We start from the raw sequence: 21,077 nt of genomic DNA, 5'->3' as shown, positions 1-21,077 counted from the left end.
CCGTCATCTTCATTATCATTCGAGTGTTGTTCGTTCCCGTCCATCCATAACTAGGTAGCGCAGCAGCTTCCCGGAATCCCACCGCCATCGCATCGCATCGCGGCATTTCCTCTTTCGCCAGCCAGCATTTTTTCTTTTTTGCTCTCAGAAAGGGGAAACTAGTCCAGCTTCGGTGGTCACCAACCTAATGGGTCATATTAACGTCTTTAAGGTGAAATTACAAGTGCCATTTCCATTGTGATTTGGCGTCGTCACGAAAGCAGGAATTTCTAATTAATCCATCAGCAGCGTTTCAAACAGCAAGAATCGTGACACCAAGTGTCACGTGGCGAAACCCCCAACTTCTGATGCAATTTTTCGCAGTTTGTCTTTTTTTTGTTGTTGCTGCCGTCACTTGAGCCACTTATTTATAACCAGCCGCATTGCAACGAACCGAATGGGGATGCAGTTTTTGATGTGCGTTCTTCTTGGCACAATTATATCTGATCTTTTGCTGACGATCCTTTTCATAAGACTCTTGTACCCACTGTTTACGTTCTTGGCGTGAGCGCGCGCAAACGATCGTTGGTGGCGATCATTCTCGCGCGTAGAGAGCACATAAACAATGTTGCGATTCCGCAAATGTAATAGAAATGATTACGAACGAATAAAGACTAACGTTTATTGATTACTCTAATTATACAAATAGACACGCGATAGTTCGTCTTGCCGGCGCGAGTGCGGGAATAGAGTGACGGCACAGATCGAGTGCATCCGGTTAGATGACAGATCGGCGACCGCTGTCACGATGACATCAGTCAGCTGGCAGTCGGGGCGAAATAGAGTCGCACCCCAACACCTCCCCTTTTAGTAGAGCTGGTACGGCTCGTAGCGGACCGGTGTAACCCGTGACCTCGACGAGCGGCGCAGCGGCACTTCAGGACCCGGTCTTGCCGGCCGTGGTCGTCGATTCGTGTTGGTTGTTCGAAAAAGCTCTCGCAAGAACTCTCGCTGTAGATCGCTCAATCCCTCAGGTTCAGCCGGCGGCGGCGGCGCTGCTTCGGTCGTAGTGGAATCTCCAGATGGTTTTAGACCCCAGGCGCCTAGCAGAATGTCAAGTGGGATAGTCTGCTCTGCTTGATCCGGTACTCCATCGCAGTCGTCATAGCGCGGCCGCAGCTGGTTGCTGTGTGAGCGGATGAGACGCTGTCGTTCGGGGAGCCATACATTATACATGACTCGTCCAACACATTCGATCACTTCTCCGGCGACCCAGCTCCAGTTGTTACCTTGGTGCACCTGAGCGTACACCTTGTCTCGCACCGCAAAGCTCTTCTCCTTCGCACCGTGCTTCGCGTTGAACTGTTGGTCCTGCTTGTTGTTGTTGTCCTTGGTGAACTTGCTTGGCGGGCGCAGCAGCTCCAAGGATGTGCGCATTGGTCGGCCAAGTAGGATCTCAGCAGGCGATTTCCCACCAGGTGCGTTCCGACACGGCGTTGATCTGTAGCAGTTGAGAAAGATGTCGAGAGCTTCGTCCAGATCTTCCCCTCCCGCCCGAATTTTCTTGACTGTCCTCTTGAAGGTGTCAACAAAACGTTCCGCCTGCCCGTTGCTTTGGGGGTGGAACGGTGCTGTTTTGAGGTGCATGATCCCGTTGGACTCGCAGAACTGCTCGAAGGTGTCGCTGGTTAGCTGCGGGCCGTTGTCGGTCACCATCACTTCCGGGTTCCCGAACCGAGCAAAAATTTTGCGGAGGATCGAAATGGTGGCAGCTGTTGTGGTGCGCTTGGTCGGAATGATCTCCGGCCATTTGGAGAAAGAGTCGACCACAAGCAGGAAGTAGGTGTCGTTGATGGGACCAGCAAAATCCGCATGTACCCTCTGCCACGGCTTCTCGGGGGTCGGCCACGACTGGAGCTTCGTTTTGGTGTCAGCTTTCGCAACCGACGCGCATTCCTGGCAGGCGCGTACAAGAGCGGAGATTTGGTCATCGATGTTGGGCCAGTAAACGAGAGTGCGCGCTAATGACCTCATCCGATCGATGCCGGGGTGCCCTCGGTGCAGTTGTTCGAGGACCTTCTTCTGCAGCTTCTTCGGGATTACAATCCGGTCACTGTACATCAGCACCTTCTGGGCCAAGTACAGCGAGTCACGATGCGCGAAGAACTGCTGGACCTCCGGTGTTCCGGAGAGGGATTTCGCGTCGCTGGGCCAGCCTTTGTCCACGAACTCCATGACTTTCTGCAGTGTCCGGTCCTGGCTAGTCTCGGCAGCTATCGTGTGGTACGAAACTGGTAGATGCTCAACGGACTGGCAGACGACATTGCAGATGACGGTTTCCACCTCGATCGACGCGATGACGTAGTCCTCGTCAGGCTTGATGTGGGAGTTGATTAAGCGTGAGAGGATGTCTGCATGTCCGAAGTGGTCAGTGGAGATGTGTTCGATCCGGAAATCGTACAGAAGCATCGTGAGGGCCCACCTCTGGAGGCGGTTGGCCGTGTACGGTGGGATTCCACGCTTTGAACCGAAAATCGCTAGCAGCGGTTTGTGGTCGGTCTGAAGAACGAAATCATCCGGTGGAACTTTGTGGCCGCGTACACCAGACCCAGGGCTTCTTTCTCGATCTGGCTGTAGCGGGACTCTGCTGGCGTGAGGCTTCGGGATGCGTGGTAGATGGCCTTCTCCGACCCGTCCGGGAACCGATGAGCGATGCGGGCGCCAATGCCCACATTCGACGCGTCTGCGGACACCACCATTTCCAAGCGAGGGTTGTAGTGCGTCAGCATGAGCGGTGATTGGAGGATTTCCTTGAACCGGTCGAAGGAACGCTGGCAAGCGTCGGACCACTGAAAGCTGGCACTTTCCTTGAGCAGCTCGTCCAGCGGCTGGCGAAGAGTACGCATCTCCCGAATGTATTTCCCGTAATAGTTGACGGCGCCCAGATACGACCGCAGAGTCGGGACGTCGTGAGGCGGTGGCATGTTGACGATGGCCTTCACCTTGTCCGGGTCTGGGCGGATGCCCTCCGTATCCAGCAGCTGGCCCAGGTACTTGACCTGGCGCATGAAGAATCTGCATTTCTCGAGCTTGACCGTGAACCCGTACTCCTTGAGCCGCTCCAGGACACGGTACAGATTCTCCTTGTGTTCCTCGGCGGTGCGACCACCGACCAGGATGTCGTCGAGATACGGAGCTGTACACGGAACACCACCCAGCATGGTGCCCATGATCTGCTGGAACGCGCCGGGGGCGCTCTTGACACCGGGGGAGAGCCGGTTGTAGCGGTAGAGTCCCAGGTGCGTGTTAATCGTGACGAGTTTTCTGCTTTCCTCGTCGACCTCGACCTGTAGATATGCATCTGACAGATCGATGTGGCTAAACATCGTGCAGCCCGACATCTGGTTGAAGATGTCCTCCGGGAGAGGAAGCGGGTAGTTGTTGGACTCGAGCGCGTTGTTCAAACCGGTTGAGTAGTCCGCACAGATGCGAACGGAACGATCGGGCTTGCGGACCACCACAATGGGAGCGGCCCAGTCCGAATAGCTGACCGGCGTGATGATACCCAGATTCTCGAGTCGCTTCAACTCGTCCTCGACGACGGCCTCCATGTTGTACGACACCGGCCGCTTCGGCCGGAACACGGGCTGGACGTCTGGCTTGAGAACGAGGCGCACCTGCGTTTTGGTGCACAGGCCCAGGCGATCGTTGAACACCTCGGGGAACTTGGTTTTCAGCTCGACCACTTGCTGATCCGGTGTTTGAGTTCCGACCAGCTTGCAGAACGACGAAAAGGGTACGTCCCAGAGCCCGAACTCGTCCATCAAGTCGGAGCCTAGAACGTTGAGGGAAAGGTCAGCGCTACAAACATAGCAATTGCTCTCCTTGTGCGTTCCGCCGATGGTGTAGGTTGCTCTGAACATCGCCTCGATGCCCAGTTTGTCCCCGGAAGCTGTCTGCACGTTGCAGTCCGGTGGAGACGTTGGAGGTGACCCGACATTGACCCAGTTCTGCCTGGAGATGATGGTGATGTCTGAGCCTGAGTCCAGCTGCAGGTCCACTGGAACTCCGTTGATCGCCGTCTCCACGTAGCGCCGGCTACGTTTGAGGTTCTTGACGGTGACTATCTTGGCTGCGTGGTTCTTGACGTGCTGCTGCTTTCCTTTGAACGGCTTCGATCTCGACTTCGACGCGAAACAGGAACAGTACCCCTCCTTATGGCCGGTGCGGCCACAGTCGCGGCACTTGTGGTCCTTGAACGAGCACTGGCTGTTGTAGTGCATCCCGCCGCAAGACCAGCATGGGGCGTTTGGCACGTCGGACTTTCCGCCAGTCCGCTCCTTCTTCCGGAACTTGCCGTGGGGAGAACTCGTTCGGACAGCCTGCGTGGAGGCGGTAGCGACTGTGGAGGTAGACTGGCCACCGATGAGCCCGGTGTCCTTTTTCAAATTGATGATGCTTTTACAGTCCTCCACTACCTTCTCCAGCGTGATGTCCGCCGTCTCGTTGATTTTCGAAAGCAAGCGCATCCGGATGTCCGCGTCCTTCGGAGACGTCAGCCCGCACACGAAAATAAGGCATTTGAACTGGTCTTCTTTGAGGTCCTTCAGCTTAAACTCGACACAAGCTCGGTTGACCTTGCAGGAGTAAGCGACGTAGTCCTCACCCTCTTCCTTGACCGTCTGTAGGCACTGGTACCGACGGTGAAACGGAGAAACCGGACTGCCAAAGATGGACTTGAGCTTGGCAACCGTGTCGTTGAATTTGAACTTTTTAGGAATCTCGGGTAGGATGAAGGATGTGTACCTCTCGTGTGCGGCGGGACTGAGCTTGCGCAGCAGCAGACGCACTTTAGCGTCGTCGTCCAGCTTGCATGCATCCTCCGTAAACAGATCTGCATACCGGGAAAACCAGGCCTCGAACGAGCTCCCCTTCTCCAGGTCGTACTCGAACTCGGTGATATTGCTCGCGAGGGAATCCAGTACGAGCTCGCTGCCTTGGTTTCCTCCTTGTTTCTCCATCTGCTCCGTAATCCGCTTCATGAGGTCCTGCTGGTTGGTGAGAATCTTCAGGATCGTCTCCTTGAAGTCCGGCGGCGGAGTTGGCGTCATGGCGAAACACGTGCACGGCGCACAGCGAACGGCACGGCACACGGTACTGTGCAGTCAGATTTCGCGAGAAAAACAAACAAGCCGGTCGTCACTCACGACCTCGTCGCCACTGTTGCGATTCCGCAAATGTAATAGAAATGATTACGAACGAATAAAGACTAACGTTTATTGATTACTCTAATTATACAAATAGACACGCGATAGTTCGTCTTGCCGGCGCGAGTGCGGGAATAGAGTGACGGCACAGATCGAGTGCATCCGGTTAGATGACAGATCGGCGACCGCTGTCACGATGACATCAGTCAGCTGGCAGTCGGGGCGAAATAGAGTCGCACCCCAACAAACAAGACGCTGTCAGTTTGGTGTGCGGAACGGTTCGCACTTGAAGGACTTGAGTGCCAGCTGGTTGGGTTGGTCAATTTTTAAAGATATTGCAACAAGGAGTGTCTGAAATAATCTGCTGTCAAAATTTAAAACATTAACAAAAGAAAATGTGTTTGAGTTGGGCTCAATTTGATTCGTTTTTATGGATTTTTCATTCCAAGATAACTTTGGAGTATGTTTGAAGCCATATTTAGGCTAAATGACCCAAAATAAGTTTTTTACAGTACTTCGGACTTTCGAGAATGGACTTGAAGGTGACGAGCGGAAATTCCAGGAGAAAAAATCCAGAAATAGGTAATCCCGAGAAATTTAAAGACATGTAAATTTAGCCTCTATATTCTACAATATTTCGATATACTAGACTGGTTCCGGATAAAGCAGATATAAAACAACAAAAATAGTGCATCGTTTTCTAAATTTCAAATGCTTTAAAAATTGCTGTCCCGATTACCTCAGTTGGCGGTAGTTACAGTAGGGGAAAGTGGGGCAAGTGTAACAAGCTAAGGAAATGCTCGTTATAACCCACCAAAAACGTTAAAAATCTGTCGGATTTTTTAAATAATCATCTTATTCCAGGTCTTGACTAGGACTGTGATAGAACAAGTTTTTAAAAAATCCTGTTTTTTAATGTAAAAAATTGATTTTAAAAATTTTGATTTTCCGTACGTTCTTCTCAACTAGTGGGGCAAGACGAACAACCCATTGGGGCAAGAGGAACAATGCATGGAAAAACATGCTAATTTAGTTAGTTTTAAGGTATCCCTTTTCCCTTTTGTACATGTAGGACCTCCTACATTTGAAATCACTGAATAGCGAAAGCTACAATATTTCATGAATAAATGAAAGTTGCTAGTATTTAAAATTGAGGTGAAAAGTCATCGATTGTGATTGGACACTCAATAATATTTTAACTGAATGAATGTACATGGAAGAGAAAATCAAAATAAATATAAATTAAAAAAAAACAAAAAACATGCTAATTTACTAACAATTGAACTGTTATCACTTAGATACATTAGATTAGAATGTATTTGAACCGTTTCTTTCATTTTTAAGATTAAATAATAATATTTTACCAAAAATTTGATCGTTTTTGCAAAAAAATACTTAGATGAAAATAAGGAAATTTGCATAATATCACTATATTTTGCATGGACAATTTTTTTAACAATTGTTTATCAGTTTTTAAGTACTTTTATGTATTTATTTCCCAATAAAATATGTTGTTGCAGCAATTCGTATTTTTTTTTCATACTAAAAATCGATATGGTACACTTGCCCCACCTGAACAAGGTTTTTTAAAAGCTCTCAACAAAAATAACCAAAAGTTAAATCATACTTTGTAATAGGTGCAAGTCATTGGTAGGGACACTACTGATCTAGGAAAAATAGCATTTTGATAAAATGAGCCTTAAAACGAACCCTAATCCTTATTTTGTACTTTCCCAATATTATAAGAAAACAATAGTTTTGAAAAAAAAAAACTTCATTAAATCTCATGCCCCGTGGCGTTTACGTCGTTTTGGCGGTTATGTGGTTGAAGAATCAGCTAATTGCATTGCTAGCAACAATTCCTCATACTGGAAAAAATCAAAATTGTAAAAATTACGGCCTTACGAGCGATTGTTCCTCTTGCCCCATATGGTCGTCTTGCCCCACCTTCCCCTACATAGTAAAAAAAAGTTAAATTTGTTGACGCAAATTCTTTTATGAAATATTTGTGGTAAACATATGTAAGTTTACTTCGAAACTGGTGAAATCTTTATCAGTTTTAGGTGAAATTCACTTTTTACACATTTTTCTTGGATAAAAATACACAAATAGAGGCAATATTCAACCTTCCAAAATAAAACTTTTTTGGAGGGTATTAGCAATTCAATTTCAAGACAATACGTTATTTTTCAATCATTATTTTATTAATATTCTGGATTTTGTTTGATAGAACTTCCGTCCACCAACTGTGAATTTTCAGTACCAACTTGAAACAATTAAAGAATACCAACATGTTGTTAGCAAAAGGGAAGGTAATGTTGTTAATGCAAAACACGAATTTTCGATAATATAATGAAAAGTTCATGTCTAAAAAGACACAGACGGTAAGATTGAAAAAAGGAAATAGATCAGTGAGGATGGATATTGCACGATTTAAAAAGAAAAAATCAAATGAATAAATAAAATACAGTGCAATCTCAACAAGCACCACACAATAAAAAAATCGATGGTAAAATCGCATGAAAAAGTATGCACATCAACTTTGTGGGAAAAGTAATTTAATATTACATACTGCATGGACTGTTTTTTCTACACACACAAAAAAAAGTTGCAACCGACGGGATTCAATCGCAGCAGTGAGGACTGACGCCTTAGCCCACTCGGCTGTGAGACCGATGAAGTGTGGAAAGGATAAACGCCTTATGAGTCTCACATTTTGGTCAAGTGATGCTTAGCTAAATATTTCTGGGTGTATAATTACATAAAAAAAATCATAAAATATTGCAAAACAGATTTTACATCCAGGAATTTTACACGCAGCTGGATTACTACATTTTTTTGCTGTGCGAAAATGGATTTTTTATCATAAAAACTTTTTTTACAAGAGGAAAAATACCGAAAAGGAATGAAGTATAGAAATTGTTGCTTGAGTTATGTAGTGTTTTATTTATTAACTATGACTTTACACATTTAATAAGTGCATAATAGTTTTTCAATTAAAAAATATTGACAATATGTCCCTAATTTTGCTTGTAAACAAAAATTACTGGGTCCTGAAAATTACAGGGAATTTATATAATACTACTCTCAATGCTCGCCCGCTTTCTACAGCAGACGTGTCACCAGATAGCACACAAGCGACGAATTGTTAAAAAAATATTTAAAATTGTTGATGTTTTTAAACAAACCCGAAAAACCGGAAATGGATTTTATTTATATTCTTGATTTGGTTCAAACTTGTTTGATCCTTCCCTATGACCAAAGAAGCCATACAAGTTCCCATACAATTTTGGCAGCTGTCCATACAAAAATTATACGTAAATATTCGGAAATCTATAAATTTTGAAGGAATTTTCTGGTCGATTTGGTGTTTTGGGCAAAATTGTAGGTATTGATGAGGACTATTCAGGACTATTCGAAAATAAAGCCCCGCACAAAGTTTAAACCAAATTAATAAAAAAAAAAAACAAACAATAAAAATTGCCGAAATCTCTCAGATTAGGTTTTCAATTCTGTATTTGTTTTATTCGAATGAAACTTTGTCAAAAGAAGCCAAATTTGGCATAACAGGTTGTTCCATTCATGGCTTCATTGAAATTTACGGGCTTGTCATTATAAAATGGGCATGTGAATTTTCGAAAATCTGTTTCTTGAGAAGGGATTCACGAAAAACCGTTTTTTTATTTGCGTTTTTTTATAAATGTTTTAGGGCCATCTTTTGCGCTAGAGTTGAAGATGGTACAAAATCTGGTATTCGAGTTAGGCTGTTGCAATTATTTTTCAAAGTTTATGTCGCTCCCCCTTCAAAATTGGTCTGTTAAATCAGGGGGCAAAAAAATAGAAGTCTAATCAACTGAAAACAATCAAAAATGCATTTTTCTGCATTGAAAATCATATTAAGCATGTTTGGGCTTGTTTAAAAATGTTATGGATTTTCAAGAAATTCCAAAGTACAGCATCGCAAAAAAAAAATTCGCGAAAATAAAATTTTCGTCAATACTTAGATATTTTGGAAACTAATGATGGCAAAACAACTGGACAGGTAATAATGCATTTTAAAACACTATTTTCATTAAAATAATGAATCCATGGCTTGTAATTTAAATTTTAATACTTTTTTATTTCCACAGCCAAATAGTGTGAAAAACACTCAAAAATCTATAAAACGAAAAATTCGAAAAACTGCTGGAAAATTATTAGAAAAGTCAAATATTGCCGGTTGAGGAGTAGACCTAAGACCACAAATAAAAAAAACTAACTAAGATAACATAATGTACATCAAAATTCTAAAATTATAGAGAAAAATTGAAATCGATAAAAGTAATGTTTTCCGTGGAACGAAAGTTGGACTGCTCCACACTTTTAAAATCCTTTTTACCTAAAAATATCTCCCTGACCATCTCTCTTCCCTTCACTCATATCTTATTTTCGTTCCGTCCCATTCGACCGCCGGTTGCAGTTCAGTGGCAGAGTGGTGCCGAGTCTGATGGTGCAGCTGCACCAACCGCACGATATGCCACTCAACAACTCTTTTTGTTTTTTTTTTTGCTCAAAGTTTTTATTTTTATTTTTAACATCTTTTCAAACATACCTCAACACGAGAGAGTGATAGAGGGAGAGCGAGTCCAGAGAGGCGCATAATTAATATTCAATGAAAATAAAATAAAAAGCTGCTGTCTTTTAACGACGCCGCCGCCACTGGTGCATTTGCCACAGAGGCCCCCAAAGGGAACGACGAACAAGTTCCGTGTGTAAAGAAACAAGCTGCGTTGTTGTTGATGTTGTTGTTGTTGTTTTAGCGTCCTCAGCTTGTACTTGCAGTTGGAGCCTGCAAGTAACACTAGGGCTAGGGTTGGGTCCGAGGTAAAAATATCCATTCTGTGACAATAAAGAAACGGAATAACTTGTTGGGGTAAGGAGTTGAAGTTGAAGTTTCTAGGGTCCGGACAGGACAGCCTCTTGGGGGAAGTTTATGATGTCGCCAAAATGGTGCATATCGTTTGTTAGGCTGCTTTGTCTGGCTGGACGTGTTAAAGGGGGGAAATAGTTGGAATAACTTGTGAAATGCAACGGATTGTCATGAAAAGAGCAATAAATACGTTTGTTCTAGGCTAGGTGACTTTGAAGGAAGAATTGACACAAAACCAAACGAAAAATTATGAAGACTAAAAGAATGACGCCAAAAATTCAAAAAATTTATAAAATTTAAATTACAATCCAAAGTACCACAACATTTCAAAGAAAAATGTATTGTAAAATGCATCAATATTAGTTCAGTTGTTTTTGTAACCATTAATCGAAGTTCCTAAAAAGATCAAAATATTTTTTAGGTGGTCAAAACATACTAAAAATGGTTTTAAAACACACGAAAATAAACATAAAATTGTTTTAAGCGAAAGTTAATTGATAGCCACTATAAACTTTGAAAAATTATTTGCAGTAAAAATTCAATATATTACTCTGCTTAAAAGTTGCTAAAAGTCCCGCAAAAATATAAATAAACGGTATTTATTTGATTTAATTGTAATGTAGTTTTATACACCGTAAACAGTTAAGCTTTGTACCTTTATTGAAAAAAGAAGTTTTTTCAATGATATTTAAAAAATAGAAGCGTTGAAATTCTATTTTTGAAATCCGGGATGGCATTAATAGTCATATTTTCTAAATTTAAAATCGGATATAAAATTTAATTTTTTAACATTAAATCTGGAGTTTTTTTTAAAGAAAAGGTCTAATCTGCGAAAAAATATTTTTAGCTTTTTAAGTATTTTTAAATAGCCTTGATTCAAAGGTGGTTTCAAAAATACCCAAAAAGCAAAAATTGATAATTTATTGAACATTTTTTTAAATTAAAATAAAAGCTCAGGAAATGTCTAAAAAATAAAGTTTATATTATCGAAAAAAAAAAGTTTTTGTTAAGTTTGCTAAGTTTATTAATTATTGAACTAAATATTTTAAATTTCTGGGTAAAATTGCTAAAAAGTAAAACTTTTGCCTAAATTTGTTCATAAAAATTTAGGGTTTCTCGGCTATCATCTTATTTAATAGTTTATATTGTGTATATAAATCCCACTTAAATCGTCCAAAAATGATCCCCTCCTCTCTTCAAAGCTATTTCTACCAAGTTTTCTTTGAAAAAAAAAAGAAAAATTGATTCAAAACTGTTCATAATACATTGTATAACGCTTATTTATGAACATTTGTTTTTTTCGAGGATATACTTTTCAAATCTTTTGACAAATTTTGAATTCAAGTTCGTTAAGTTTAGGAAAAAAAAGTGTATCAATTGATTGATATTTTGCAATTTTTCGGTATGAGTATATTTTGATTTATGTGAAAAGCATTTTGTGATACTTTTTGTACCAAAAATTTTCGAAAATCAGCCTTGAAATTTGAAACCCAGTTATTGTCATTTTTTGCTAACTTATTAAGTTTTTGTCAATCAATCAATTTGTTCCGCTGAACAATATTTTATCGAAATATATATTGTTTTTTTTTCTATATGAAACTGTTTTTAGAAATATAAATTACAAGTTTTCCACTTCTATTCTTAAGTTTTGTTTTCTTAAACACCTTGATGTTTGCAATCTAATTAGTATTTCGTGTTGATTATGTTTTTTTATTTCTTATTTCAATAATTAAATTTTTTTGGATTTTTTTTTTTAAATCCGGTAATCTCTCATGCGACCTAACGTTGGATAGGTAATTAAAAGACCTTTCCAACGCGTCCAAAACATTGAAGATCTGGTAACCTTGTCTCGAGATTTATCCACCTAAGTGATATTGATGTACTTTTTGGAAGTCGAACTCATTTAAATGTACACAGAAAAAAAAATCATGGTAATATTACAACTGGGAAGGGGTTACATCTTTTATGTTAGAAAAAAGGTGTAATTTTACCTCTGGAAATGTGTAATTTTACCACTTTTCTGGTGTAATGTCACTTTTTCAGTCTAAATTGAGGTAAAATTACATCATAAAGGAAGTAATATTCAACCTTCAAAAATTACAGCTTCCAAATTTACATTATTTTTTTCTGTGTATGCAAACTATGTCCGGATTCACCATCCGACCCATCGTTGGTTACACAGCAAAAAAAATCTGTTTAAAATCGCATGCAAAAGCATGCACATCACCTTTGTGAGAAAAAGCATGTAATATTGTATAAGAAAACGTGTACACAAAAAGCATGTACCGAAGAAAAAAAAAATCAGGTCTGCTCACCCCAAAAATAACATCAATCCGGTTAGAGTCATATTCAGATTACCGAGTCCGCGCCCCAACCCACTCGGCTATCTCGCCGCTATGTAAACATATGGATCATCACCGATGTAGTTGTACACAGCAAAAAATCCGATGGTAAAAACGCATGCAAAAGCATGCACATCACCTTCGTCAAAATAAACACTTAATATTACACACTGCATGTACATTTTTTGCAAATACAAAAAAAAAGTTGCAACCGACGGGATTCAAACCCAGCACCAACAGTAAGGACTGGCGCCTTAGCCCACTCGGCCATCGGACCGATGAAAAGTTGTATAGATAAACACATATATCAACTTGACATTTCGGTCAAGTAGGTTTCCTATACTGATGGGCTACATATTTCAGGGTGTAAAATCACATACAATTGCATAAAATAATGCAATATTTATTTTACACCCAGGCCTTTTACACGCAGCTGGATTACTACATTTTTAGCTGTGTAGGTTCCCCATACATCGTATGCAGTTAACACAGTATACGACGTACGGAAAACCTACTGTTACATTGTCATTGATACGATCATTTTCATAGCGGCGAGATAGCCGAGTGGGTTGGGGCGCCGACTTGGTAATCTGAATATGATTCTCGCCGGATTGATGTTATTTTTGGGGTGAGCAGACCTGATTTTTTTTTCTTCGGTACATGCTTTTTGTTTACATGTTTTCTCATACAATATTACATGTTTTTTCTCACAAAGGCGATGTGCATGCTTTTGCATGCGATTTTACCATCGGATTTTTTGCTGTGTAGGTTATCAAAAGACCTTTCCAACGAGTCCAAAACATTGAAGATCTGGCAACCCTGTCTCGAGATATGGCCTCTTAAGAGATATTTAAATATTTTTTTATTCCGGATCTAAAAAATAGATGAAATTTGTGTACGGCTACTGTTGGTAATGAGTGAGGAAGGCTCCAACCACATAGGTGGATTAAGTTAGTTTTTTAGTTCAAGCTTGCTTAGTTTGTTGCAATTTAAATTTTGCAAAATAAATTTCAACAAAGTAACCCTGCTTTAACCCTTTCAAGCATGATGGGTCACATATGACTCAAAAATCAAAATTTTCAAAGGTACCCTACAATTTCCATATGGCCCTAAAAATCATTTTCCAATCATAAAATAAACTCATTTTTTTTTTTGAAAATTGAGGCCTGAAAGTGTTTAGGTAAATTTAAAGTAAAATCCAGGCATTCGACCTTTTATCCAAAGATTGCCAATGTAACTAAAGTTGACAATGTGAAGAACTATTGAAAAAATACGCTTGAAGATACTGAATTAATCAAGATCACTGTTGGTGGCTTTCCAGATAAAATAAATTTTCAACAATCGATCACGCCGTCCGCATTTCGATCAAAAAGTCCATTGTGTCCCCCGAGTCAATAATGCAGCTTTTACATGTCGCGATCATTCAACCAATTTTTATCGCCGCGTCCCATTATTGGTTTTATGTTGTGACATTGAAATGCCCGACCACGGTTCAAGTTGAACCGTTAATGCCTTAAACCCATAACTTATCGAACATGAATTGAAGTTTTATTTCCCAGCGCTTGAGCGCTTGACGTTTCTTCTCCTTCCTTTTAAACGACTCTTCTCCGCTTGGAAAACAGTCGAAAGTAATGATCGCCCCGATAAAGTTACCAAAAAACGAAAATTAATAACTTTTCGTGCAGTCATTCATTATCCGGCTGTTCTTTCCTGGATCGTCGTCGTCGTCGTCCTCGTTCCATGGCCTTCTCGATTTCCTTCTCTTTCATCGCACTGTCCGGGCCCTTTCGTCGTGGCCAACTGCGAGCTTCATGTTTACACTTACTCTTTACGACCTTTTTTTCTCTTCTTTGCTTTCTTCAGCGGTTCGCGCGCAGTTTGGCCTCTTGACTGCGTTGTTTGCAGGTAGCCCAAGTTTCAGCCCTTGCCAATAAATCATCTCTGTGGACCATAAAACTGCGACAACTTTTTTGGAAGGAAAATATCCGATCGTAAACTCGAGCTCGAGCGCACCGAAGGTGGTAAACATCTTTTCGCTAATGACTCCGTTTTCCGAAGAATTTTTGGCACAAAACGAACTTCCGGGAACGACCTTCCCCTCGTTTTGTTTAAAAGTCCGGCATTGGAACGTTGACCCTGCTGGCCCTACCGCGCTGCAGTTGTAGGTACCGTTTGCCCACAGAAGATCGATCTTCGTTCTAATCCGGCCAAAAGGTGCTGGCGCAGCTGTTCATGGCCTACTGCGTCTGCTCCGGATATTCTGACAGTTGCCGCACGCAAAACCACAAACTCATCACGCTTGGCGTTCCCCCTTCGAGTTAAACATCGCAGCATGCTGGAGAAGATATTCCCTCGCACAGTAGGCCTGTTGTTTGTTTAGTTCAGCATTTCACCACCATCAATCTGCCATTGATCGGGAACGGTGGCTGATGTAGCGCATGTAGGGTTTTGGTTACGCGGATTGGCTTACCCCTCGGTCTATCGAGCTCGATTTTCTACGCGTAGGTACAATGTTAGCGATTGTGGTGAGCGATACCATTCAACGTATTTACGGTAATGAGACACGGTTTTAGTCGAGTGGTTTTATTTACTATTATTTTTTACTCAACTACAGTTGAGCGTGTAATCGGAAACGAACGGTGCAATGACACCGAAAGCGATCTGTTGTAGCGCAGCCTTAAGTGTGTCAAAGTGTCAATTTTGCCAATTTTGCCAATTTAGACAATTTTCCCGCATAATCAAATACCAAAGGTGAAACTGTCGAAATCATAAGAAAATTATTTCTGGTATGGTTACCATTTGTGATATTGTTGATATAATGTCACGACCATATAACAAAATTAAAATGGTACTATTTCCCGAATTTTTACACTTATCATTGACATATTCGAATGGTTGATTTTTTTTCCTACAATTTAATGAACGGTATCTATTCGTCATACGATTAGGATGGTTCGAAACAGCTATTGTTAGAACATAATAGTACTGTAGCCGGTATGATAAAAGTTATGATACTCGGTATGATTTAGTCAAAGAAACCTAAGCGGAAAATTTCCTAAATTTCCTAAGTCCTAATAATTGAAACAATTGCACAACAATTAATGGTACGATATAATTATTCCTCATATGTTTGGTATTATTTCAAACAGTTTTTGTATGATTGAGCCAAAAATGAATTCTAGCGAAAATTTTCTTAAGTCCCGATGATTCGAACAATTGTTCAACAATTCATGGAGAAATATAACTTTTCGCCTTAAGGTAAGGATTTTTCGGAACAGCTATTGTTAAAACATAAGGGTACCATAGCCGACGTAGTATTTCCAACTTGAAGCTCAGCGAAAAACTCTTAAGTCCCAATAATCCAAACAATTGAACAACAATTCATGGAACGATATAACTGTTCGCCAAACGCTTAGGATTATTTGAAACAGGTATTGTATGATTGAGCCAATTGAACTACAGCAAAAAAAAAATCCTAAGTCCGAATAATTCAAATAATACTTTAACAATTCATGGAACGATATACCTGAATTCAGCGAAAATTTTCCTAAGTCCCAACAATTCAAACCATTGTTCAACAATTCATGGAACGATATACCTGTTTGCCATATAGTTTGTATGTAAAGCTAATTTATTTTCGTGATAATTTTTATAAGTCCAAATAATTTAAACAATTGATTGACCATTATCAGAACGATAACTGTTCGCCATGTGATTGGTCTATAATTTATTTGTATGGTTCTACCATACATGTTACGATATATTTATGATAAATTTTGAGGCCACATTTCATAATAAAATGCATTTTAAACCGCCAAACGTTATGTAACTGAGATAGCTCAATTAGATAAGGCGGCAACACCACGGAAGAATCAACAGGAGACATCATCATCAAGCGGTAACAAATCCCGGACATTACAAAAAAAAACGCTCACCATTAATAATCATATACTTACCATTCCCGTTGAATCCATAGTTCCCAGAACATTTGTAAAGTTTATTTTTTGGCTCCTCCCTTTTCAAATGGTGTCGGTAAGTGTCGGTAAAGCAGTTCACCATTTAAAATCATATTTTATTAATTTGTGGTACGGTTCACATAAAATAAGAATTGAACAGTTTGGGGTAGGGTATGGCTATGATCCACGAAAAAAATCCCTTGTAAAAATGTATTGTAACATTACCTAACGACCTATTTAATAAATTGTAGGATTGTTTGGGGAATGGAAAATGTACGGTTGCACCCTATTTGGTGTATTATTAAGATCATTTAGGAAAAATCATTCGACAAATGGTGACTGTATGGTTGTTGACTATGCGGGTTGCCAATTTTGACAATTTTGAAAATTTTGACATTTTTGACAATTTTGACAATTTTGAAAATTTTGAAAATGTTGACAATTTTGAAAATTTTGACAATTTTGAAAATTTTGAAAATTTTGAAAATTTTGACAATTTTGACAATTTTGACAATTTGGACAATTTGGACAATTTGGACAATTTTGACAATTTTGACAATTTTGACAATTTTGACAATTTTGACAATTTTGACAATTTTGACAATTTTGACAATTTTGACAATTTTGACAATTTTGACAATTTTGACAATTTTGACAATTTTGACAATTTTGACAATTTTGACAATTTTGACAATTTTGACAATTTTGACAATTTTGACAATTTTGACAATTTTGACAATTTTGACAATTTTGACAATTTTGACAATTTTGACAATTTTGACAATTTTGACAATTTTGACAATTTTGACAATTTTGACAATTTTGACAATTTTGACAATTTTGACAATTGTGACAATTTTGACAATTTTGACAATTTTGACAAATTTGACAATTTTGTTAGGTAATTATGTCGAGACGTCAAAAATTCCTTTCAATTCTCCAACTTCAACTTCCAGATGAATGCTCCAAATTTTTCGAACGTCACCAACAAAAAAACAGTTTTGACACCTTCTCTTTCTTCCGCCAAACTGACGCAAATCCGCCCCAATAATTATACGATTGATGACAACTGTTAATTATACCCACAGGTGGTGGTGCCTCAATTCAGCATCTTTTCGCGACTAAACTTTTTTTTTGCCTTTCCTCAGGCCACAACAAACCCCGTCAAACCTACGTCAATTTCACCGGATCTCCCCGGCCAGGCTGAAAAAGAATCCGGCCCGGTCGCCCATTTACGTAAATTGTCTTTGTTCAGGAAAGTCAAAAAAAAAAGTCGGGTGGGAAATGTTTGGCTTTTATTATTGTAGAATGGAATAGTTTTATTTTTTATTTTTGGCAAACTGACAATCGCTAAATGATGGTCTCCCCGTAAGTGGGGCTGGATGGTGGACGTTGAGATGAGAAGGTTTAAAAATAAGTCATAAATAAAAAGTGGAGAGGAAACAAAGAGTTTTTTTTTTGTTGTATGGAAGAACACTAAAATTGGTGGTGTTGAAATTTTAATGATGTTGATATTTGAAAAAAGAAAAATTCGACCTTTTATTGTTTCAAAAATGAATGTTTTCTCCGAATTTAAGAGGCATTTTGCACAACTCCGTAGTAACTTTTCAAAAGGTCGGAATTTTGGATGTAAACAAACAGTCTATCCCTCTTACTCTAGTGACAGTTCACGTTGAGTAAGAGTGGGAAAGGCTGCTCGTTTACATCCAAGGTTTCGCCCTATTGAAGATTTACTGCGAAACTGTTGTTCGTTGTAAAACTTTACTTTTTTTTTCAAATAATCAAAAAAAACATAAAATTATTTATGCAAATCTGCCAAACCTATAATCCGTAGTAAACATATCCCTAAATTACTCAACTTGAACTAGAGCAAGAGAGATAGACTGTTTGTTTACATATAAGGTTTCGCCCCTTTACGGATATGCTGGATTTCATTGATTTCGATTGTGCTAAATCAGCACAAGAAATTAATTTTGGATATGGAATCAAATATTTTCTTTTTCGTTGTTTTCAAGGAGGTATCGGACTATGACCGACAAACAATCAAACTCACACTTTATCGTGTTTGATGGTTTGCCAAACTTGCAAACAAAGCAAAATGTATGCAGGTTGACGCTTCTGTAAACAAACAAAACAGACGAACTGTTAAGGTGCGAGTTTGTTTGATCGTCATAGTCGAATACCTTCTTAATTGAACTCTTGAGCTCAACAATGAATTTAAAATGATCCAAATTGCGGAAAGATTGAGAAGTCCTTAATCAATTAACCGAAGCTTCTACCACAATTTTTCTTAGGAGTATCGAATCTTCTGATTTTTCTTAATTTTCTAATTGATTTGGTGTCTTCGGTTGAGTTTTAAGTACATATTTCTGAGGACTATTTTCCACAAATAATCAAAGTTTGTATGGAGAATCAGTGCTGTTCGCTACTCCCACATATTGCATGCAACTTTTTGCTTGTTTTTTTTTTTTTGTCACAGTCCATTTTCTATGGATAGCTGCCAACATTGTATGGAGCCTTTTTGGGCGAAACAATGACACAAAAAGGCTTCTCTGGTAAGGCTCCCACAATTTTTGAGTAAAATAAAAAAAATTAAAATGCATAAAATTTACGAAATTCGGAAAGAATTTCTTGTATGTGAGTCGCTGACCAAAAATATGACTCAAAAAAGGATTCTGATTTTGTGTAATATAAGGGTGTATTATAAGGTGTCCACGTGGTTCATGGATGGAAAGAAAGCGACGAAAATGGCATTAAAATACTGTTACATCATATTTGTTTTATAAATCAGGAAATCAACAGGTTGAATTAAACTGATTTAAGGTCGCTGAACTTAAAAATCAAAATAGGATTTTTCTCATAATTCGGTATCATAAAAAAGCAGCCAATCACTCAAATTTGAATAAGTCTTGTTGATCTAGAAACTAATCGCAACTTCGCATATCCAGAATTTCTCTCAAGGGCTTATGTAGGAAAAAAAACATTTCCAAATAAAGCAATCTCCAATCTCCAGAAGACTCTCAACCTCAATCGTCAAAAAAGTATCATAACAACATTTCATTGTCAATCGTTTCGTTTCGTCTTAATTCGTTCGCTTACCTTCTTTTCTTTAATTTTTTTTTGGACGACCGGCTGGATTGGTTCTCAGCTTAGAATATTAATCCGTTAATTAAGAGTGGCCACTTGGCTTTAATTCACGCACACTCACTCACACGCCACGCAGCGCCCTCTTCGATTGGTTCTCGAATCTCTTCTCACCGTCACGTAATGGACCTTAATTTATCTTATTCACATACATTCATTCACCTGACGGAGGGGCTATCTTCTTCCTTTTCTTTTTTTTTTATCGAAATAAAACCACTCACACTAGCACACAATGTGCCTAATCAAGGCTTCGTTTCATGAAGGTTGAGAAAATTTTTATTTTTCTTTTCGTTGTTGCTGCTTCTTTCTTCTTTCCTTCATCCAAATAATATTTCCTGCCGATTATCTCTCAAGGTAGATCCTAAAAGTCATCGTCCGCACCGTTGTTGTTAATCCGAAATGGCCGGAAGCGGGTCGTCGACGGATGACGATGGTTCGCGAAACCCCCAAATAAAGATATTTGATTATGTATCACACTCAAATTCGATCCGCCAATTATGGGCTCACAACGGTGCTAGGATGCCACGGCATTTCACAGTTTAACTAGACGACGTCAAAGTAGGCAGGTAATTGCAGCACACCTTCTTTATTCTTCTTGCGCTGTATCGCGCGATAATCGCGCAGCGTCGCCGTACTTATCAACGCTCAATTTTGACACAACTCGACACAATTCAGCTGCCAAAGACTCGCGCGCGCAAAGATCACTCTCTTCTGGTTTCTCTGGACAACATTGCACCGATAATTTCCCCAACTAAACCCAACCGATTAGGTGAGACAACTGAATAAAAAAAAAGTTCGTTAATTCGACTGGAAGACCCGCGGGAAGATCTGAACCGAACGCGTCGCTATCTGGGCTTGAACTGAGCACACAAACTAGCGCGAACGCCGTCGTAGCAGGCGCTGGCTATTGGGGGTTCATTTGCGGAGTTCACCAACGGACGATCGCGATGGAACGCACACCATCGCAGTAGGCGGCTGGACTCGTTCATGAAGCAACTGACGATGAATGAAAGCTCGCGTGCTGTGTCGTTTTGGGGAGGGATGAATTTGCAAATACACGCAAGAAGCCGGCATAGAGCTATCTAAGCCCGATCTCACACACACTAGCACACCATTTGTTTTGCTGGCGGGTACAAAATTTAACCTCACTTTTTTTCGTGTACGTACACGCAATACATGCGCACGTAGATAACTCTATTGGATGGTTCATTTGCGTAAACAAATCGATTTGGGATTCATTTTTGTTTCAGTGCTGACTGCTAAGTTATGTTGCATGCAGTTACTAGTTGTTGGTGTTGTTGATATTTGTTTTAGTTCTGGCAATTTTAACCCACACACTTAGATTATTTTTTCGACCAGATAGACCAACTGTGGTCTTAGCCTGTTTTTTACCGAATTCGGTAAATTTTACCGAATTTTCAACTACTGAACAGTTCGGTAAACTGAAAACAACCGAATTTGATGAAAACTTATCGAAATTCGGTAATGAAGTTCATTATTGTTCATCGTACAAACGAAATTCGGTAAAATTTTGTTCATT

The 21,077-nt window shown here is 39.9% G+C and overlaps 3 protein-coding genes across 4 annotated transcripts in view; all 3 read right to left on the bottom strand.

Annotated features, from left to right (window-relative positions):
* Window positions 1–20,393, bottom strand: part of LOC120417558 (protein sickie-like) — a 52,565-nt gene extending 32,172 nt beyond the window's left edge. The window contains exon 1 of one of the 2 annotated variants that reach the window (XM_052707517.1): window positions 20,119–20,393. The gene's annotated coding sequence lies outside the window, so the exon portion shown is untranslated. Of the gene's footprint in view, window positions 1–19,492 lie in introns of both variants that reach the window. The other variant, XM_039579653.2, reaches the window with a different exon arrangement.
* LOC120417873 (uncharacterized protein K02A2.6-like) lies at window positions 847–2,448 on the bottom strand. Its single transcript, XM_039580097.1, has one exon. The coding sequence runs from the start codon at window positions 2,446–2,448 to the stop codon at window positions 847–849; it is 1,602 nt and encodes a 533-aa protein (XP_039436031.1).
* LOC120417862 (uncharacterized protein K02A2.6-like) lies at window positions 2,368–5,425 on the bottom strand. Its single transcript, XM_039580085.2, has one exon. The coding sequence runs from the start codon at window positions 5,088–5,090 to the stop codon at window positions 2,517–2,519; it is 2,574 nt and encodes an 857-aa protein (XP_039436019.1). The 5' UTR covers window positions 5,091–5,425; the 3' UTR covers window positions 2,368–2,516.
* Window positions 20,394–21,077: the final 684 nt, after the last annotated feature.

This window comes from Culex pipiens, chromosome 2 (assembly GCF_016801865.2).
Source record: "Culex pipiens pallens isolate TS chromosome 2, TS_CPP_V2, whole genome shotgun sequence".
NCBI lineage: Eukaryota > Metazoa > Arthropoda > Insecta > Diptera > Culicidae > Culex > Culex pipiens.
The sequence above is the reverse complement of the archived record's forward strand: the minus strand, read 5'-3'. Positions and strand labels throughout refer to the sequence as shown.